Source organism: Ovis canadensis, chromosome 19 (assembly GCF_042477335.2).
Source record: "Ovis canadensis isolate MfBH-ARS-UI-01 breed Bighorn chromosome 19, ARS-UI_OviCan_v2, whole genome shotgun sequence".
Taxonomy (NCBI): Eukaryota; Metazoa; Chordata; class Mammalia; order Artiodactyla; family Bovidae; genus Ovis; species Ovis canadensis.
Window position 1 is genome coordinate 74,609,285 of NC_091263.1, and position 21,987 is coordinate 74,631,271.

The 21,987-nt window shown below is 52.8% G+C and overlaps 1 protein-coding gene across 1 annotated transcript; it reads right to left on the reverse strand.

The window, feature by feature from the left end:
• Window positions 1-6,179: 6,179 nt before the first annotated feature.
• Window positions 6,180-20,521, reverse strand: LOC138424374 (collagen, type I, alpha 1a-like). The gene is made up of 7 exons (XM_069561132.1): window positions 20,478-20,521; window positions 14,751-16,575; window positions 14,536-14,696; window positions 14,248-14,406; window positions 13,422-13,704; window positions 13,149-13,284; window positions 6,180-6,283 (listed from the first exon to the last, which is right to left on the reverse strand). Exons 1-7 carry the CDS (start codon window positions 20,519-20,521, stop codon window positions 6,180-6,182), a joined length of 2,712 nt encoding a protein of 903 aa, XP_069417233.1.
• Between the last annotated feature and the right edge of the window lie 1,466 nt (window positions 20,522-21,987).

Sequence of the window (21,987 nt, forward strand, 5' to 3'; positions counted from 1 at the left end):
GGTTATGTTACAACTTAATTCCCCCTTATTACGAGGCAGTAGGCCTCAACGCCTCTTACGACCTGGCCAACAGCACCGATCCTCCTCAGTGTCGATGGGGAAAACAAAAAGTAGGCCTTACAATGAGAGAGGTATGGGGAAAAGGGTTATGTATGGGCAAGGTGTTATCAGGGAGGTCTCCACTGTGTGCGCAGGTCATTGAGCCTACGGACTTGCCCGTAGCCAGGTGGCTAATACCACAGATGGGAGGATGGTGGGTCTGTTCACACACGGGGCTGACTCCATGCTTACACAGCTCAATCTTTGACCACAAAGAGGAATTCTGTGTTATGGTAGCAGTCGTGCCAAAGATTCTGTACCGACCAGAGGAAACAATATATGATTGCTGGGCCCAAAAATTGACCCTAAATCCTCAAGAAAGAGCTTACAAAGTCAAGAGGGAACCTCTTACTGCCATAACCATAGCAACTATGTTCGGTCTTGGAATAGCCGGGGCCGGAACAGGAATAACAGCTTTGTCCCTGCAAAGCCAAGGATTTAACTCCCTGAGAGCAGCCATAGATGAGGACATCACCCGTATAGAGCCATCTATTAGTTATTTAGAATCGTCTTTAACTTCCCTATCTGAAGTAGTTCTGCAAAACAGAAGTGGATTAGATCTGCTCTTTCTGCAACAGGGGGGACTCTGTGCTGCCCTAGGAGAAGAGTGTTGTTTTTATGCTGATCACACAGGAATAGTTAGAGAATCTATGGCCAAAGTGAGAGAGGGACTAGCCCAACGTAAACGAGAACATGAGGCTCAACAAGGATGGTTTGAGTCTTGGTTTCAACAATCCCCTTGGTTGACCACCCTAATCTCCACCTTGCTGGGACCCCTGCTAGTACTTTTACTAATGCTTACCTTTGGCCCACGTACTATCAATAGACTTGTAGCCTTTGTAAAGGACGCATAAATACAGCACAGCTGTTGGTGCTTCGACAACAATATCAAACTGTGTCTCAGGACCGAGAGGAAGATTCCTCTATATGATCTAAGGACAGGGGGGAATGTTAGGGACCAAACGACGGGCTCTAGGACCTGAGTCATATTTACCAGAAAGAGACAGGACATGCGCTCATCCTGCCTGGCCAATCATGTAACGCCAGCTACTCCTGTAACTGAGACAAAGAACTGCCTGTATATAAGCCGCCAGACTCCTTTGTTCGGGGCTCTTGTTGGATTCCCTTGTGTGAGATGAGACTTGAGCCCTAGCGCACTAGAAATAAACTCCCTTCTTGCCTTTGCATTACTGTGGTGGACTTGCTCTCTCGGTCAGTTCAGAGATACGGGCTCGGTGCATAACAGGCAGGAGGGGTGGTGAAGACGTGGCCGGCCCAGCTGCAGAGTCGTGAGAAACGGGGGAGAGGAGCAGGCCAGAGGGTGTAGCAAGGGTTGGTCTACCGGAATGTCCAGGGAAGCCGCGGTGCGGGCAGGGAGTCCAGAGGACCCGGGCGGGAAGTCGGCCACCACAGGTGAGGACCGCGGGCAGCGCTGTCCGCAGGCTGGGGGGAGGGTCCTCTCTGGAGGCGGTGCTTCACGGAACTGACGTGCATCCCTGGAGAACGTCTGAGAGGTCTAGGGGCTGTTCTGATGGGCACGGTGTGGGGAGAGGGCAGTTGGCTTCAGTCGGGGGTGGGGCCCGCTGCAGCTAAGGGGCTGGAACCCTGGGCGCCCCACCACCCCCGACAGGAAGCTGCCCCAATTCACTGGCCTCAGGAGCCCAGGGCTCGCAGAGGTGGAAATCGGCTGACAGGTACTGAAGCCTGGAAGCGAGCTTTTTCTGCCCAGAAACACAGGGTGTGTTTGCATGGCTGAAAGTGCGCTGAACACAGTGGGTGTGCCCTCCGTCTACCACTTCCTGTATTTCTAAAGGAAACGGCTCCAACTTTACCCTCGAATCCTAACTTCTTCACGACTGTGTGACGTCTGCTGACGTCACGCGTGCTGGGACGTCACCCAGCTGGCCACGACGTGATGACGTATATCCTCTCCTGCGTGTCCAAGGGTATGGAGCCCTGAGAGATACGGCTTGAAGTGATAATCAGTGATTTTTAAAAAAATTTTGAAATTACAGACTCCCAGGAAGTTGCAGAGAAGGAGCAGAGAGGCCAGGGAGGCGGGAGGCGGGACTTTGGACACGGCTTCCGGAGGCCTGTGGCTGCGGCCTGCTGGCTGCGGCCTGCTGGCTGCCGGGTTCCCCTCTCAGCGGGACGGGGCTGAGGGAGCGGCGGGGGAGGCTGCCCCCTAGCGAAGCGAGAACCGCCCCGCCCCCGCCCCCGCCACGCCACGCCCCCGCCACGCCCCCGCCCCCGCCACGCCCCCGCCCCCGCCACGCCCCCACCACGCCACGCCCCACCACGCCACGCCCCGCCACGCCCCCGCCATGCCCCCGCCACGCCCCGCCACGCCCCCGCCCCTGCCACGCCCCCGCCCCTGCCACGCCCCCGCCCCCGCCACGCCCCTGCCCCGCCACGCCCCTGCCCCCGCCACGCCCCACCACGCCACGCCCCCACCACGCCACGCCCCCACCACGCCACGCCCCCACCACGCCCCGCCACGCCCAGCCCCGCCATGCCTCCGCCATGCCCCCGCCACGCCCCGCCATGCCCCCGCCCCTGCCACGCCCCTGCCACGCCCCCTGCCACAGGCCGCTGCGGAGCGATGGGCCGGGTGCTCTCCATCCAGGCTGCTGTTTTCCTGGGCTGCCCCCTCTGGGGCCTCTGCCTGGAGACGGCGGCGTTTCCTACAGCTTCCTGGGTGGTTTGCCCACCCCGTCCGCATCTCTGGGGGCTGGCCTCTCTCAGAGCGGGTCTGCGGTCCGTGAGGGAGCCCACCGCCATGCGGTTCTCAGACCAGGGCCTCACCCACGTGCCTCCTCCTCCTCAGAGCCGTCCTGTCTGTCTGTCCGCGTGTCTGTGTAGCTCCCAGGCTGGTCCCGTGTCCCGCTCCAGCAGGACCGCTGGGCGCGTCCTGAGGGGGACCGGGGGTGGTAAGCGGAGTGGCCGGCATCTTTCCTGCTCACAGTCTGGTTGGAAACACACCGTTTTCCCCGTCCTTCTCATCTCAAGGTGTCTGAACTACCCTCTCAGGACCAGCTCTCCACTTGGGAAGATCAAACGACGACACGCGTTGGCAGCCCCGTTTCTGTGGTCATCCGGATGTCCTTCTCGTCGCTTCCCCAGAGTCACATTCCTCTGTGCCCCACTTTCCCGACCTGGACGCTGAGCTTTTTTCCTCCCAACACCCCTGGTTTCTGATCAGTGTCTCACCCTCGGGGCACCCTTTTGCCGTATCCTGTAACTTTGTATGTAGAGCGGTTTCCTTTAATTCTAAGAATTTCAAGATTTGCGTTAATTCAAAGGATAATTTGAGGAGTATGTAATTTCATTCCCAGGAGTGGAAAGCTAACCCTTTATTTCAGAGATGCAAATATACCGCGAGGTTCAGAGGTTTCTTTCTACTGAGGATGATAAGTCTCATCACGTGAGTAGAGGGCAGGGGCTTCCTTCTGTTCTTTCTGGTGATTTTCAATCTTTTAAGTTTTAATTCTGGAGAACTGTGGTCACCGTTTCTTCAAATATTCCTTCTCCATCAGTTGTGTTCCTTCTGAGCCCTGAGAGGCAGCCTGAGCCCAGCCTTTGCCCCATGCTTCCTGTACTTACAGCTTACCTGCTGCCTCCCCCGGGGCCCTGCCCCTCCTGCTCAATATCGCTCCTTTTTAGTTCAGTTCAGTAGCTGAGTTGTGTCTGATTCTTTGTGACCCCAATGGACTGCAGCACGCCAGGTTTCCCTGTCCATCACCAACTCTGGGAACTTGCTCAAACTCATGTCCATTGAATCAGTGATGCCATCCAACCATCGCATCCTCTGTCGCCCTCTTCTCCTCCCGCCTTCAATCTTTCCCAGCATCAGGGTCTTTCCCAATGAATCAGTTCTTCGCATCAGGGGGCCAAAGGATTGGAGTTTCAGCTTCAGCATCAGTTCTTCCAGTGAATATTCAGGACTGATTTCCTTTAGGACAGACTGGTTTGATCTCTTTGCAGTCCAAGGGACTCAAGAGTCTTCTCCAACACCACAGCTCAAAAGCATCAATTTATTGGCGCTCAGCTTTTTTTTTATAGTCCAACTCTCACACTGATACATGACTACTGGAAAAACCATAACTTTGACTAGATGGACCTTTGTTAGCAAAGTAATGTCTCTGATTTTTAATATGTTGTCTAGGTTTGTCATAGCTTTTCTTGCAAGGAGCAAGTATCTTTTAATTTCATGGCTGCAATCATCATCTGCAGTGATTTTGGAGCCCTGCAAAACAAAGTCTGTCACTGTTTCCATTGTTTCCCCATCTATTTGCTATGAAGTGATGGGACCGGATGCCATGATCTTAGTTTTTTGAATGTTGACTTTTAAGCCAACTTTTTCAGTCTCCTCTTTCACTTTCATCAAGAGACTCAGAATGGCCAGACAGAATGGCTATCATCAAGAAACCCACAAATAATAATTTTTGGAGAGGGTGTGGAGAAAAACAGACCCTCTTGCACTGTTGGTGGGAATGTAAATTGGTACAGACAGTATGGAAGACAGTATGGAGAGACCTTCAAAAACTAGGAAAGAAACTACCATAAGGCCCAGCAAGCCTACTAGTAGGCTTATACCCTGTTGTTGTTCAGTCACCAAGTTGTGTCCAAGTCTTTGTGACCCCATGGACTGCAGCATGACAGGCCTCCCTGAGGAAAACCAAAATTGAAAAAGACACATGTCCCTGATGTTCTTTGCAGCACTATTTACAACAGCCACGACGTGGAAGCAACCTAGATGTGCAATGACGGATGGATGGATTAAAAAAGCTGTGGTGTATATACAAAGGAACATTACTCAGCCATAAAAAGGAACGCATCTGAGTCAGTTCTAACGAGGTGGATGAACCTAGAGACCTTTATACAGAGCGAGGTAAGTCAGAAAGAGAGAAACAAATATCATATATTAACGCATAATATGGAATCTAGAGCTGGTATGGATGAACATTTGCAGGGCAGCAGTGGAGACAGAGAAAGAACAACCTTATGGACATGGTTGGGGGGAAGGAAGGAGAGGCTGGGACAGATGGAGAGCATACAACGAAAGCTTACACTACCGTATGTAAAATCAGACAGTTGGTGGGAATTTGCCATATGACTCAGGAAACTCAACTCAGAGCTCTGTGACAACCCAGAGGGGTGGGAGGGAGGTTCAGGAGGGAGGGGACATATGTATACCATGGCTGATTCAGGCTGATGTATGGCAGAAAGCAACACAATGTTGGAAAGCAATTATCCTTCAACGAAAAATAATTTTTTTTAAAAAAGTAAATACACTGGAAACACTCCCCTTAAATCCAAGATAAACGCTCTTCTGCCAACGACTCAGTCCTGCATTGATTGAGAAGACGTCCCCTTTCAGACCAACAGGTAGGGCGGGGATGATAACCGACCAGAGCCCTGGGTGAGTATGGTGACCGAGGGTTTGAAGCCTGGTTCCAGCACTTCCTGGCATGTAGTGAGCGGGTCCTGACACTTCTGGGCCTCGGTTTCCCGCCTGACTTCCTGACCCCCGTAAAGCTCTGCAGAGGGTGCTGATCCAAGTCAGCTGTGTCCCTCAGGTTTCTCCAGCTCCTGCCCTGGCCGACACCGAGTGCCTCGGGGCACAGTCACACCACTGGGAGCATCGGCCGCCCAGCAGAAGCACTCACACTGCCCACCCTGTAGTGGCCTGTGGCCTGAGTTGGTCAAGGCCTCGACAGGCGCATGAAGAGCTGGACACACAGGTGTCAGGGTCCCGGCCCCAAGCCTCTGGTGATCCAGCCGACCCGTGGGCCTATCTGCTCACTGAGTGACCCCATGAGCCACGCTGTCCACGCTGGAGATGAGCGATGAGCCAGTGTGCGAGGGGGCACGCCTCCAGAGGCTGCTGGGGCAGCCGGACCCAGGCCCCCAGCGCCCCCATCGCAGGGAACGGTGACCAGCAGGCAGTCAAGGTGGGGCTCTGAAGCTCCCTCCTCACCTTCCCAAGGTGCCTCAGCCTGCAAGGACCCCATCCAGGCCCTCAGCCTGTCCTATAGGACACAAGCCCTGGAGGTCCTGTAACCTGGGGTCTGAGGGGCCTAGTTCTGGGCACTGGTCACTCGGGAGGCGCTGAGAAGCTGTGGGACAATGAGCCACCAGCAGGAAGTCTCAGCGCTGTGATGGGAGGAGGGGATGTTCCGGCCTGAGATTCAGGACATCAGAGGGGACCCGGCCTCGGCAGGGCAGCCCAGGGGAGCAGGGGTGGCAGGGGGCAGAGAGGGAGTCAGGCCGCTTCTCCCACCTCCCCAGCCTCCAGTCTCCCCAGCATGGCCCATTGCTGACCCTGCGGGGAGGAGGTGAGCCAGGAGACGCGGTCTCTGGGGCAGCCCAGAGCAGGGAAGGACACGGGACCTCGGCTTGTCCCCACTCTGAATCTCACAGCAGGGCAGGGCTGGCTCAGGCAGGCATCGGTCCCAGTGAGTGGAAGTGACCGACAAGGGGGGTCATGTTTGGGGGTTGCTCTAGTGAGGGCTGTACTTCTAGGTGGGCTCAGTGATAAAGAATCTGCTGGCCAATGCAAGAGACGTGGGTTCGATCCCTGGGTTGGGAAGATCCCCTGGAAGATCATGGAGGTCATGGAATCCCACTCCAGTGTTCTTTCCGGGAGAATCTCATGGACAGAGGGGCCTGGCGGGCTACAGTCCATAGGGTTGCGAAGAGTTGGACACGACTGAGCAACTAACCAACAAGAAACAAAGACTAACGAGGGCCAGCCAGCCTCGGGGTCCCGCAGGAGACAGAGCAGGAAGGGGAACCCACGTCAGAAGCCGGAGCGGAGGGACACGGGGGCTCCCAGGGCTGCAGTTCGGCTCCATTTCCAAGCTCTGTGCACCAGATGGAGCGTGAACTGTGCATGAGGAGCCGGCGCGGGGGGATGGCAGAAGTGCGTTCCTATGTCCAGCATCCGAGGTGCAGCCTCCACCGGCCCAGGCTCTGCAACACTAGGGTCGCAAACAACAGTGTTCTCGGGACACCAGAGAGCGAGCCAGGCGCAGGGTGGACGGCCCGAATGCCCATCCTGACGTCTCTCTCACTCACGAAGCCAGGCTGGCGGGCAGTCGGGGGCCGTGAGACATGCAGAGACAGTGACGTCAGCCAGTTTCATCACGTTGTTCTACCTCATTACATCTAGTTTATATTCAGTGTATGGCGAGAGGCACCAAATTCTCAAGTACTTTAGTGATTATACTTAATATGTGACACTTCCTTAAAAAATACACTAGTTGAAGTAACAAGAGCGAATTTAAAATAACACACTGCATACAGGAACGCGGAAAGCCTTCAAAGTTGGCATAAGAATGGCCAGAGGTCAGGACTGAGTGTCTGAATGTCCACCCAGACATCACTGCACGGGGTGGGCTAAGCCATGGACGCTGGCCCCTGACCAGGCAGGAGGACCTCTCCACCATGCAGAACAGATATAGCAGATGCAGCAGCTGCCCAGTCATCGAGACACCGCTAAAGAGGAATTCTGAGACACGCGTATCACTTCCGGTTCATCACGGAGACCGAGAGCTCCAGTGGAAGTTAGAAAGGCAGCCGCAGAAGAAAGCCAAGGGCACAAAATGAAAGAAAAAAATACAAAGACAAAATCCCCAAACATAGACTAATGAAGAGATTGTAAAAGGTGAAAAACCAACGCAGTGTTTGCTTTTTAAAAAATACACGACACACTGGGAAGACTGAGAAAGATGAGAGGAGACACGTGTAAGCAAAGCACAGAACCGCAAAGGCAGTTCACGAACTGCAACAGGTAAGTAGGTGTCATAAGCAAAACGGTAGCACCCTTACTACTAAAGAGCCCCGGGCACAGACAGTTTTACAGATGAATTTCCCAAACTTCTTCATAAGAACACTCCAGAATCTTTCTTTAAAGGAGGACAATTTTGAAATTAATTTTTGGAAGCTATTATTACCTTAGATTCAGAACTGGTAAAGTCAACACAAGAAAACACATCTAGGTTATTTCCCCATCGTGTGAAATATCCTAAATCGCACAGGAACAACCAAATGCAAAATGTCTTACAAGAGAAAACCTATGACTAGACGTACTTTACCCGGCAATGCAAAGACAATCTTCCACATGAAATAATTCACTACATTGTTAAACTACAGAAGACAAAAAATGACTACCTTAACGATTACACAAAATTGTACTTGGCAGATTACAGAGAAAGGGTTTGATAAGATTTCAGTATATTCTGAAGTGTTAGAACTCTCAGAAAAATAGAATGGCAAGGAATAATGCTGAACTTGATAAAGCCTATATACTCAATGCTTGCCTCTCTAAGAAAATGAGAGATCAGGCAAACCGAAGATTAGCCAAGGATGTAGAAGTGAGCCACACACTCAGCAAGTGTGATCTGACGGACACACATGGGGCTCTGCTTCACCGTGTGCGCATGAGAGTAAGTCCACAAACTTTACTGGGTTTACAACAACAATAAATTTTGAAGAATTGGTTTACTACAGGCTACATTCTCCAGCAGGGGAATCAGGTTACAATCCATAACAGAAACTAACTGTAGTAAGTATCTCAGTGTGGGTGTCCACGTGCTTTGCTCTCAAAGCTGTCCAATGTGTCCAAGTCTTCCTTCTGACTTAGACTCCCACTAGAAAATGAAATGAAGGGATGCTTTACTTTCTAAAGAAAAAAATAACTGCCAACTTAGAAAAAAGGGTTGGCAAAATATCCATTAAAAGTGAAGGACCAAAAGAAGACATTCTCCAGGCAAACGTAAGCTGAGCGAGTAATTCACAAGAGCCTGAAGCCAAAGAGACACAGGAAGGAGAGAAAAACAATGCCAGTTGCAGGCGTGGAGCTTCGGGAAGGAAAGGATCAGGAATGGGAGACAAATGGAAAACATAAAAATAGTGATTATTTAGGGCTAAGCAATTGACGCTGTCTTGTCAAGTTTATAACAGAGACGTAGAGTGCAGAGTACATTACAGCAGCTAACAGCAGCCCGCAAGGGAGAAGTGGGAGACTGGAGTTGGACTGCATGGTTTGGAAACAGGTGCAAATACTTGTACCAAGTAGACAGTAATCAATGGAGGGTCTGTATTTTAATCTTTAGAGTAACTGCCTTTTAATCTTTAGAGTAACCGCCAAAAGAATGATACACTGAAGTATACTTTAAAGGTAATAATGAGATACAGTGGAGAGATTTTTTAAACAGGTGCAGGAGGAGGTATGGGACAAGAGAGCGCAGTGGGATGGTGGGCAAGGGCAGCCGCATGAGGGGCCACGTTAAATGCATATGGACTAAACAATCCAGCTAAAAGACAGACCACTAGCCTGGGGTCAAAGCTTTCTGAGGACGTGAGGGCGATCTGGTTGCAGCAGCTGCCACCCCAGTGACCGCAGGGTTGACTCAGCTGATCTGGCTGGGCAGGTGCCTGTCCCCACCCTCCCTCACCGCCCCATATGTGTCCCTCCTGAAGCTGCTCACTCGGCCAAAGAGGATGACCATTCCCAATAGAGGAGGACCAGACTCCCGTCAAGCGTATACGAGTATATGCTCCCCTGCTAGAACCTCCAGACAAGCTCTCAGGAAACACACTTGAATATAACAGCGCAAAGTGCAAGGAAAGCAAACACTAAATAAAAGAGCAGGTAAATCCCCAGACAAAGCGGACTCTAATGCAAGAGGCACTGAACAACGTCAAGTGTGACACTCTATAAGAGTAAAAGGGACAAATAGTCCAGACAATAAAACACATAATAACATATTTTTAAAATATAAAGCAACAATTGACAGAACTAAAAGGAAAAATAGAAAATTGCAAAACCACAGATTTAAATTCTCTCAATAAGTAATAGAACAAGAAGACATGAAAAAATAGAAGATGTGAACAAAATAATTATCTGACTTGACCTAATTGACATATGTAGCATATTATACCGAATAATTGAAGAATTTTTTAAGTACACAGAAACGTTTACTAAAATACAGCATATGCTGTGCCAAAAGCTGAGAGTTAGTATGTTCAGAAAATTAATTTGAGATGGAAACATGAAAGGTGATACAATAAAACTCCAAGAAAAAAATATGAGAATATGTTCATGACTTGGAAGCAGACAAAGAATTAAACAGGCTTAATAATTTTAAACAGATTGAAAAGCACTAATAAAAAATATTGACAAATCAGACTTCTATAAAATGAAAAACTTCTGTTCACCAGCAGACGCCATTTAAAAAAACACAAAGAGGGCTTTCCTGGTGGCTCAGTGGTAAGGAATCTGCCTGTCACTGCAGGAGACACGGGTCTGGTCCCTGCTCTGGGAAGATCCCACGACAGCTAAGCCCGTTCACCGCAGCTACTGAGCGATGGAAGCCCACAAGCCCTCCAGCTCATGCCCCGTAGAAAGAAGAGGCACGGCGGCGAGAAGCTCCTGCGCTGCAAGGAAAAGAAGCCTCTGCAAGCTTCGGCTAGACAAAGCCCGCACAGCAACGAACCCAGGGCAGCCAAAGGGGAGAAAGCCACGAAGAGTATTTAACCAGCGCTTGCATCTAGCAAAGGGCTTTTCTGTGGAAAATATGAAGAGCTCTCTATAAACATGCGCACTCAAAGAGCACAGCCCCAACCCCGGGGAAAAGTGAGGAACTCTCACTTCTCTGAATAGGATATGCAAATGACCATATGATCTACCCTAATCCCTTCCCCCCAGAAAAGCCAGGTATAAAATACACTGTTAGGCAAAAATAAAATTTTAAAGTAAGAAAATTAAATCGAAAAAAAATTAAAAACACACACTTTTGAACACTTAAGGAAAACCCACACTCTAAGGCCAGCTGGGAATGTGTGTACGCTCTGCAGACTGCGTACTGTCAGGAGCGATGACGGCCCGGCCGTGCAGGACAGCGCCCTCATTCTGTAGAGACGCATGAGGAAGGGTCAGGCCTCCGTAATTTACTGTGACACCGTTACCAGATTAGTGGGGAAAGGACAGACTGAGAGGGGGACTGAGGAACAGACACAGGGGACATCACTTGTAAGAATATTTATGTGACTAGAGACAGAAATTAAAGAATTCATAGGAGGAACAATCCACGTAGGTGGAGGGTACATGGGCCTCCATTCTTCCTGTTACTCCTACCATTGAAATTCTCCAAACACAAACAGGAAGCAGGGGCAAGGAAACCATGGGGGTGTGGGGTGTGGAGGAGCTGTGGGTCTCTGTGGCCCGCAGCCCCTGACAAGCCACTCCACCGAGGGCCCTGGCCCAGATGGCAGGCGACGTTTGCTGTTCTCTGGGCATTGATGTACCTGGGGTGGACGGTGGTGACAACCCAGTCCAGGCTGGTCCTTGGGACACTGGGACAAGTGGCCTAGCAGCCTAGCTACCTGAGGCCACGCCCACCCTCTGTGGCCTCCCGAGGGGCCGGTCCCCTGGGCACCCGTCACCATAAGTGTCTCAGATTTGTCCAGACTTTTGCAATCAGTGCAAAAAGAGAAAGTCACTGGCTGCATCCCGTCTAAGAGACAACTCAGCTGAGTGACAGTGAGGCCCGTGCACCCTCTGTAGGAGCACCGTCCAGAGCCCAGGGCTGGGGCACCATGAGGAGCAGCAGGCTTGACCTCCACGCTTGACAAAGAAACCGCTTCCAGAGCTAGGACTGAACACCATCACCTTCAGGTCCCAAGAGACGTGGGTTCTTCAAGCTTAACAACCTTCTAACATAGCGATTATTCCAGATTCCAAAACTGTATCAAGCAACTTGAGCATTTCGTTTTTACCCCCTTCAAAATGCACTTTTAATGATTTCTCTAGGAATCAGTAAAGAAAAATACTTCTGTTTCAGAGATTGATGTTGTACAAAACGCTGCTTGAGAAAGTGTAGCTTCAATGGTAAGCGCACATACGACAGTCTATGAATATTCTAAGTGAGTAACTTCCACTTAACCTTCGAGTTGCCTTATATGAATATTGTTTTCATTTTCATTAGTACTCCATTATAACACCTGTGGTGAACAGAACAGTAATTGGAGGATTATAGACAGACCTATGAGGCAGAACCATGAAGAAGATTCTGGTTTGTCTGCTGGCAGAAAGAAGACAAATAATATTTACTTGATTTTCCCCTTAGTAAGAATTGTTTTAGAAGATACAGAAATAAAACATCACATATTACTATGGAATACATCTCAAGTGATACATTTAAAGAACATTTTACAGCATTAAAAATTATATTAGGAAAGAATAAAGGCTAAACATGACTTGAGCGAGCGCCACCTACATGGGGTTATGAAACAATCAGCCCACAGTGAATACAGGGAGCAGAGAGCGCCTTCAGAAGACGCAAGAGAATTGCTGAGTGAACAGTGGGTTCAATAAAACCAAGAGACCTACATTAAGGTTTCTTCTTTTAATATATGAAATGTTGAGAAAGAAAAGTGGGATAGCACAGATAATCAACAGAGTAGGAAATAATAACATGAAAAACTTTTGGTAACAAATTCGAAAACGGGATGGAAGTGTACGCATGTAAGTGAGGCTGGGTCTTTCTAAGGAGTGAAGCATGAACCCAGCTGGCAGCACAGCATCGTTTCTCTGAATGTAAGACGCTCATTATCACACGTTTACTAAGAATGGCCCGTGCGCCCCATCTGTGCTCCAGATCTGCAGATCCGGAAGGTATCTGGGCAGCGGGCACAGCAGGGCTCATCGGACGCCACGGCCCCTAAGCACCGGAGGGCATGGTTTCCAGGCACGTCTCAGAGCTAGAGGCGGCGGGGCGGGCCGGGAGCGTGGGCGTGGGGGCGGGGCCCCGGGGATCCGGCTGAGGGTCCACGCAGGGGGAAGGGGGCAGAGGGCAGAGTTCTGGGCTGCAGAGTGCTTGGGGGCCCAAATGCTGCACCTGGACAGCCCTCCCGAGGGAAGGACTTCCAGCGTCATCTTCACGTGGAAGCAGCTCTGGACGGTCTCCCCACTGCAGTCAGGCGGGCTGAGCAGGGCGGAGGCTGCCACCCGCGCTGGGCACCGGGCTCGGGGCTGTCCCCACCTGGAGTTGGAGGGGCCGAGGAGTATGGGGGTGGGGGCTCCACAGGGTAAGGAAACAGCCTGGGGGTCCAGGGGACCGAGTGCTGGCTCCCCACACAGCCAATCTGGGCGAGGCCCTGGGGCACCCGTAGCAGGAGCTGGAAGGAGTGAGGAGTATGGGGGTGGGGGTCCCACAGGGTAAGGAAACACCCTGGGAAACCAAGGGCCTGAGGGCTGGCTCCCCACGAGGGGGTCAAAGCTGCAGACGCCCCAGGCCCAGACGGAAGGGGGGTACCGCATCCAAGGATGGTTGGCAAAGGGCCCCCCGCGGGAACCACAGGGTCGGGGAACTCCAGCCAGGGGGCCCTGCGGTCAGGCCGGCAGGCGGGGTCCGTTCCGTGCCGGGCTCCCCAGAGGGAACAGTAGGCACAGGCAGGGCCCACGACTGCCGAGGGGGCCGGGTGAGCACGGCCAGCGCCCACGTGGCTGCCTCCCTGCACGCGCACGCGTCCACCTCCCGGAGGCCGCCGTCCTTCCACGGGCTGACTCCTCGGGGTGCCCCGGCGGCTCCTTGGACCCTGCAGGTAAGCAGACAGGAGGGTCAGAGAGGGTTCGGGGGGCTGGGGGAGAGGTCGGGGGTGAGGGGGGAGCTGAGCGAAAGCACAGATGGCGCCGAAAGGGTGATACAGGAGTGGCCCTGCCCAGGGGCCGGCGTGGGCCCGTTATCTGGGCACCTGGCACTCAGCCCCTCGCCCCACCATGCAGGCCTCAGAGGACAGAGGCTGCAGAACCCCAGCGGCCACGGGGCTCCCGGTGGCGGGGCCCGGGGCCTGCAGGCGGGATCGGCGGGCAGCAGCTTCCCGCGGCACTCCACCCCTGCTCTGCGGCCCAGACGCCAGCCCCCAGCTGGGGAGGCCGGCGCTCGGGCGCGGCCGGGGCGCCAGGGGCCGGGCTGGGCGCCCTCTGCTCCGGGCTGGGCTGGGCGGGGGCCGGAAGCAGAGGGCTGGCTCCAGAGTGGGCCGCGGGCCGGGAGGAGCCCCGGGCTGCCCCGCGGCGGAGGGAGGGAGGGCCCGGGCAAGCGGCGGGGCGGCCGCCGGCCGCGCTCTCAGCCTCGGCCTCACCCGGCCCTCCGCGGCTGCCGCCGTCCAGCAGGGCCCCGGGGCGCGCCCCTCCCGCCTAGGCCAGGGCAGCTGAGGTGTCCCAGGCGGTTCCGGTCCAGGAAGGCCTCAGGTCCGGGGAGGTTCGGCTCTGAGGAGGTTCGGCTCTGAGGAGGTTCGGCTCTGAGGTGGTTCGGGTCTGAGGAGGTCTTGGGTGTGAGGCGGTCTCAGCTCTGAGGAGGTTCGGGTCTGAGGTCTCGGCTCTGAGGAGGTTCGGGTCCGAGAAGTTCTCAGGTCCGGGGAGATTCGGGCCTGAAGAGGTTCGGGTCTGAGGAGGTTCGGGTCTGAGGTCTCAGGTGCAGAGAGGTCTTGGGTCTGAGGCGGTTCGGCTCTGAGGAGGTTCGGGTCTGAGGCGGTTCGGGTCTGAGGAGGTCTCGGGTCTGGGGAGGTTCGGGTCTGAGGAGGTCTCGGGTCTGGGGAGGTTCGGGTCTGAGGTCTCAGGTGCGGAGAGGTCTCGGGTCTGAGGCGGTTCGGCTCTGAGGAGGTTCGGGTCTGAGGCGGTTCGGGTCTGAGGAGGTCTCGGGTCTGAGGCGGTTCGGGTCTGAGGAGGTCTCGGGTCTGGGGAGGTTCGGGTCTGAGGTCTCAGGTGCGGAGAGGTCTCGGGTCTGAGGCGGTTCGGCTCTGAGGAGGTTCGGGTCTGAGGCGGTTCGGGTCTGAGGAGGTCTCGGGTCTGGGGAGGTTCGGGTCTGAGGCGCGGCTCTGAGGCGGGGCCGCGCCCAGGCCGAGCCCCTGCGCCCCCGAGCCCCTGCGCCCCCGAGCCCCTGCGCCCCCCGAGCCCCTGCGCCCCCCGAGCCCCTGCGCCCCCGGAGCCCCTGCGCCCCCGGAGCCCCTGCGCCCCCCGAGCCCCTGCGCCCCCGGAGCCCCTGCGCCCCCCGAGCCCCTGCGCCCCCCGGAGCCCCTGCGCCCCCGAGCCCCTGCGCCCCCGGAGCCCCTGCGCCCCCCGGAGCCCCTGCGCCCCCCGAGCCCCTGCGCCCCCGGAGCCCCTGCGCCCCCCGAGCCCCTGCGCCCCCGGAGCCCCTGCGCCCCCCGGAGCCCCTGCGCCCCCGGAGCCCCTGCGCCCCCCGAGCCCCTGCGCCCCCGGAGCCCCTGCGCCCCCCGAGCCCCTGCGCCCCCCGGAGCCCCTGCGCCCCCGGAGCCCCTGCGCCCCCGGAGCCCCTGCGCCCCCCGAGCCCCTGCGCCCCCCGAGCCCCTGCGCCCCCGGAGCCCCTGCGCCCCCGGAGCCCCTGCGCCCCCCGAGCCCCTGCGCCCCCCGAGCCCCTGCGCCCCCGGAGCCCCTGCGCCCCGCGAGCCCCTGCGCCCCCCGAGGGCGCTGGTGGGAGGTGGCGTCTCTCGGGCAGGACCCGGCGGGGCGGGGCTCGAGCCTGGGCCGATGGCCGCCTCCCGGTGGTGCGGTCAGCGACCCCGGGGCGCCTGGTGGGGTCGGGGGCGGCCCTCGGGGAGGGAGGGCCTGGCCGGGCCGGGCGTCCCCGCGGGTGAGAGGCCGCCTCCTCGGGCGGAGGGCGGGGACGAGCGCGGAGGCGCCGGGCTGTCCCCGACTCTGGCGGGTCTCGGCCGGGCTGCCGGACGCGGAGCCCCGAGGCCCCGCAGGGAGGCGGCAGGCGGGAGCCAGAGGCGGCGGCGGCCCCTCCCGGGCGCTCGAGGGGGCCTGGAGAGGCGTCGCCACCGCGGAGCTGGGACCGCCCTGCACTTGCACAGCCGGGACCAGCCCGCGTGCTCCGGACGCGCGGGGCTGCGGGGTCCAGTCGCTCGGGCCGGCGTGCGAAGGCCGCCTCCGGTCTGACGCGCAGCGAGAGCTGATCGGCGCCGGCTCGGCAGTAGCTCTCTCGACCCCCGCGTCGTCCTGCGAGCCGCGCGGAGCACTCCCGCGGCGTCGGGACAGTCCCGCGGCGGAGAACGCGGGGCTGACTTCCCCGCGTGCGAGGCCGGCACGGCAGCCTCAGGGCAGCAGGAAGGCCCGGGAGAGGCCGGGGTGGCGGAGCGGCCGCTGCTCCGGGCGGAGGCCCGGGCTGAGCTGAGGCCTGCGGCAGGCAGGAGAGGGGCCCCCCGCTTCCGCCGCTGAGGCCGCCCCAGGAGCCCAGGGCGGCGTTCGCCTGAGCTGCTTGGCTCCAGCGCCCGGGCCTCCAGGCCACGCCCCCGAGGCGGGTGCACCTGCAGACGCCTCCGCGGAGGCAGCTCTGCGCGAGTCTTCCCCAGACTTCGCTGGATCCTGGACGAAACCCTGCCGCCCTCCTCGGGTGGCCTCCGTCGGAGCCGGGCTCCCGGCGGGCACTGACGTCACTGACCGGCCCTGTCCTTTCGGGGCAGGACAGGAGTCGAGGAGCTGGAGAATGGAGCGTTCGCCCCGCTGTCCAGCCCTTCGGTGCCCGCTCATCTCCTCCCAGGCCTCTGAAAAGCGTTCACGGGTAAACAGCAAACGTTCTCCAGTGAGCACTGTTGCGTCACACGGGGGTCCTGAGAGGCGGCCTTCCCCTGAGTCTTCAGAACAGCCTTTGCCTTGATTTACATTTTCTCTGATACCCCATCACCACATATGCTCCTGTGGAGTCGTCAGTATCACCTAACAGATAGAACAGTATTTGTTGTTGTTCAGTAGATAAGTCATGTTGGACTCTGCAACCCCATGGACGGCAGCACACCAGGCTTCCCTGTTCTTCCCTCCCTATCTCCCCAAGTTTGCTCAAACTCAAGTCCGTTGATGCCATCCAACCATCTCATCCTCTGTCATCCCCTTCTCCTCCCACCTTCAATCTTTCCCAGCAACAGGATCTTTTCCAATGAGTCAGCTCTTCGCATCATGTGCCCAGAGTACTGGAACTTCAGCATCAGTCCTTCCAATGAATATTCAGGGCTGATTTCCTGTACAACTGTCTGGTTTGAACTCCTTGCTGTCCAGGGGACTCTCAAGAGTCTTCTCCAGCACCACAGTTCAAAAGCATCAATTCTTTGCCTCTCAGCTTTCTTTCTAGTCCAGCTCTCACATCCATACATGACTACTGGAAAAACCATACTTTGACTAGACTGACATTTGTTGGCAAAGTGATATCTCTCCTTTTTAATATGCTGTTTAGGCTTATCATAGTGTTCCTTCCAAGGAGCAAGCATCTTTTAATTTCATGGCTGCAGTCACCATCTGCAGTGATTTCGCAGCCCAAAAAATAAAATCTGTCACTGCTTCCACTTTTTCTCCTCCTGTTTGCCATGAATTGATGGGACCAGATGCCATATCTTGGTTTTGTTGATGGTGAGTTTTAAGCCAGCTTTTTCACTCTCCTCTTTCACCTTCGTCGAGAAGCTCTTTAGCTCCTCTTCGCACTCTGCCGTAGGAGTGGTCTAGTCTGCATGTCTGAGGTTGTTGATGTTTCTCCCGGCAACCTCAACTCCAGCTTGTGCTTCATCCAGCGTTGCATTTTGCATGATGTACTCTGCATATAACTTAAATAAGCAGGGTGACAGCATACAGCTTTGACGTACCTCCATTTTTCTTGAAGAGCTCTCTAGTCTTTCTTCTGTGGTTTTTCTCCACTTTTTTGCAGTGTTCATTTAAGAAGGCCTTCTTTTCTCTCTGCGTTATTCTCAGGAACCCTGCATTCAGTTGGGTGTATCTTTCCCTTTCTCCCTTGCCTTTTGCTTCTCTTCCTTCCTCAGCTTTTTATAAAGCCTTCCCAGTTCAGTTCAGCCACTCAGTCATATCAGACTCTCGGCAACCCCATGGACTACAGCACACCAGGCCTCCCTGTCCATCACCAACTCCAGGAGTTTACTCAAATTCATGTCCATTGAGTCAGTGATCCCATACAGCCATCTCATCCTCTGTCGCCCCCTTCTCCTCCCACCTTCAATCTTTCCCAGCATCAGGGTCTTTTCAAATGAGTCACCTCTTCTCATCAGATGGCCAAAGTATTTGACTTTCAGTTTCAACATTAACATTCCAATAAATACTCAGGACTGATTTCCTTTAGGATGGACTGGTTGGTTTTCCTTGCTGTCCAAGGGACTCAAGGGTCTTCTCCAACACTGGAGTTCAAAAGCATCAATTCTTCAGCGCTCAGCTTTCTTTATAGTCCAACTCTCACATCCATACATGACTACTGGAAAAACCATAGCTTTGATTAGATGGACCTTCGTTGGTAAAGTAATGTCTCTGCTTTTTAATATGCTGTCTAGGTTGGTCATAACTTTTCTTCCAAGGAGTAAGCATCTTTTTATTTCATGGCTGCAGTCACCATCTGCAGTGATTTTGGAGCCCCCTAAAATAAAGCCTTCCACTGTTTCCACTGTTTCTCCATCTATTTGCCATGAAGTGATGGGACTGGACACCATGATCTTAGTTTTCTGAATGTTGAGCTTTAAGCCAACTTTTTCATTCTCTTTTACTTTCATCAAGAGGCTCTTTAGTTCTTCTTCACTTTCTGCCATAAGGGTGGGGTCATCTGCATATCTGAGGTTATTGATATTTCTCCCGGAAATCTTGATTCCAGCCCATGCTTCATCCAGCCCAGCGTTTCTCATAATGTACTCTGCATCTAAGTTAAATAAGCAGGGTGACAATATCCAGCCTTGACGTACTCCTTTTCCTATTTGGAATCAGTCTGTTGTTTCATGCCCAGTTCTAACTGTTGCTTCCTGACCTGCATACAGATTTCTCAAGAGGCAGGTCAGGCGGTCTGGTATTCCCATCTCTTTCAGAATTTTCCACAGTTTATTGTGATCCACACAGTCAAAGGCTTTGGCATAGTCAAGAAAGCAGAAATAGATATTTTTCTGTAACTCTCTTGCTTCCTCTGCCTTTTCTAAAACCAGCTTGAACATCAGGAAGTTCACAGTTCACATACTATTGAAGTCTGGCTTGGAGAATATTGAGCATTACTTTACTAGTGTGTGAGATTACTGCAATTTGGCGGTAGTTTGAGCATTCTTTTGCATTGCCTTTCTTTGGGATTGGAATGAAAACTGACCTTTGTCAGTCCTGTGGCCACTGCTGAGTTTTCCAAATTTGCTGGCATATTGAGTGCAGCACTTTCACAGCATCATCTATCAGGATTTGAAATAGCTCAACTGGAATGCCATCACCTCCTCTAGCTTTGTTTATAGTGATGCTTCCTAAGGCCCACTTGACTTCACATTCCAGGATGTCTGGTTCTAGGTGATCGTGATTATCTAGGCCGTGAAGATCTTTTTTGTACAGTTCTTCTGTGTATTCTTGCCACCTCTTAATATCTTCTGCTTCTGTTAGGTCCATACCATTTCTGTCCTTTATCGAGCCCATCTTTGCATGAAATGTTCCCTTGGTGTCTCTAATTTTCTTGAAGAGATCTCTAGTCTTTCCCATTCTATTGTTTTCCTCTATTTCTTTGCACTGATCACTGAAGAAGGCTTTCTTATCTCTCCTTGCTCTTCTTTGGAACTCTGCATTTAAATGGGTATATCTTCCCTTTTCTCCTTTGCCTTTTGCTTCTCTTGTTTTCACAGCATTTGTAAGGCCTCCTCCGACAGCCATTTTGCTTTTTTGCATTTCCTTCCCTTGGGGATGGTCTTGCTCCCGCTCTCCTGTACAATGTCACGAACCTCTGTCCATAGTTCATCAGACACTCTATCAGATCTAGTCCCTTAAATCAATTTCTCACTTCCACTATATAGTTATAAGGGATTTGATTTAGGTCATACCTGAATGGTATAGTGGTTTTCCCTACTTTCTTCAATTTAAGTCTGAATTTGGCAATAAGGAGTTATTGATCTGAGCTACAATCAGCTCCCAGTCTTGTTTTTGCTGACTGTATAGAGCTTCTCCATCTTTGGCTGCAAAGAATAGAATCAATCTGATTTCGGTGTTGACCTTTTGGTGATGTCCATGTGTAGAGTCTTCTCTTGTGTTGTTGGAAGAGGGTGTTTGCTATGACCAGTGCATTCTCTTGGCAGAACTCTATTAGCCTTTGCCCTGCTTCATTCTGCACTCCAAGGCCAAATTTGCCTATTACTCCAGGTATCTCTTGACTTCCTACTTTTGCATTCCAGTCCCTTATAATGAAAAGAACAACTTTTTTCTAAAAGGTCTTGTAGGTCTTCATAGAATCATCAGCTTCAGCTTCTTCAGCATTACTGGTTAGGGCATAGACTTGGATTACCATGATATGGAATGGTTTGCCTTGGATATCAACAGAGATCATTCTGTCGAGCAAGTGGCCAAGAGGAGATACCCCATGTCCAAGGTCAGGAGCAGCAACTGTGAGAGATACCCCATGTCGAAGTTCAGAGAAACCCCAGTAAGATGGTAGGAGGGGCAAGTTCTCATTTATTTATTTATTTTTTTGTAATAATTTTTTTCCTGTATTTTAATTTACAATACTGTATTGGTTTTGCCATACATTGACATGAATCAACCACGGGTGTACATGCGTTCCCAAACATGAACCCCCCACCCACCTCCCTCCCCATAACGTCTCTCTGAGTCATCACCGTGCACCAGCCCCAAGCATGCTGTATCCTACGTCGGACATAGACTGGCGATTCGATTCTTACATGATAGTATACATGTTACAATGCCATTCTCTCAAATCATCCCACCCTCTCCCTCTCCCTCTGAGTCCAAGAGTCCATTATACACATCTGCGTCTTTTTTACTGTCTTGCATACAGGGTCGTCATTGCCATCTTTCTAAATTCCATATATATGTGTTAGTATACTGTATTGGTGTTTTTCTTTCTGGCTTACTTCACTCTGTATAATCGGCTCCAGTTTCATCCATCTCATTAGAACTGATTCAAATGTATTCTTTTTAACTGCTGAGTAATACTCCATTGTGTATATGTACCACAGCTTTCTTATCCATTCATCTGCTGATGGACATCTAGGTTGTTTCCATGTCCTGGCTATTATAAACAGTGCTGCGATGAACATTGGGGTACATGTGTCTCTTTCAATTCCAGTTTCCTCGGTGTGTATGCCCAGCAGTGGGATTGCTGGGTCATAAGGTAGTTCTGTTTGCAATCTTTTAAGGAATCTCCACACTGTTCTCCAAAGTGGCTGTACTAGTTTGCATTCCCACCAACAGTGTAGGAGGGTTCCCTTTTCTCCACACCCTCTCCAGCATTTATTGCTTGCAGATTTTTGGATCGCAGACATTCTGACTGGTGTGAAGTAGTACCTCATTGTGGTTTTGATTTGCATTTCTCTAATAATGAGTGAGGTTGAGCATCTTTTCATGTGTTTGTTAGCCATCCGTATGTCTTCTTTGGAGAAATGTCTGTTTAGTTCTTTGGCCCATTTTTTGATTGGGTCGTTTATTTTTCTGGAATTGAGCTGCATAAGTTGCTTCTATATTTTTGAGATTAGTTGTTTGTCAGTTGCTTCATTTGCTGTTATTTTCTCCCATTCAGAAGGCTGTCTTTTCACTTTGCTTATATTTTCCTTTGTTGTGAAGAAGCTTTTAATTTTAATTAGATCCCATTTGTTTATTTTTGCTTTTATTTCCAGGATTCTGGGAGGTGGATCATAGAGGATCCTGCTGTGATTTATGTCGGAGAGTGTTTTGCCTATATTCTCCTCTAGGAGTTTTATAGTTTCTGGTCTTACATTTAGAGCTTTAATCCATTTTGAGTTTATTTTTGTGTATGGTGTTAGAAAGTGATCTAGTTTCATTCTTTTACAAGTGGTTGACCAGTTTTCCTAGCACCACTTGTTAAAGAGATTGTCTTTACTCCATTGTAT

Bases quoted from the DNA above. Each gene is read 5' to 3' on its own strand.
- LOC138424374 (XM_069561132.1), bottom strand. From the start codon at position 20,521: ATGGGGTATCTCTCACAGTTGCTGCTCCTGACCTTGGACATGGG. The intron at 16,576-20,477 runs GTATCTCCTCTT...CTGCCCCGAAAG, and splicing joins CTCCTGACCTTGGACATGGG to GACAGGGCCGGTCAGTGACG. The intron at 13,285-13,421 runs GTACCCCCCTTC...CACTCCTTCCAG, and splicing joins GCCAACCATCCTTGGATGCG to CTCCTGCTACGGGTGCCCCA.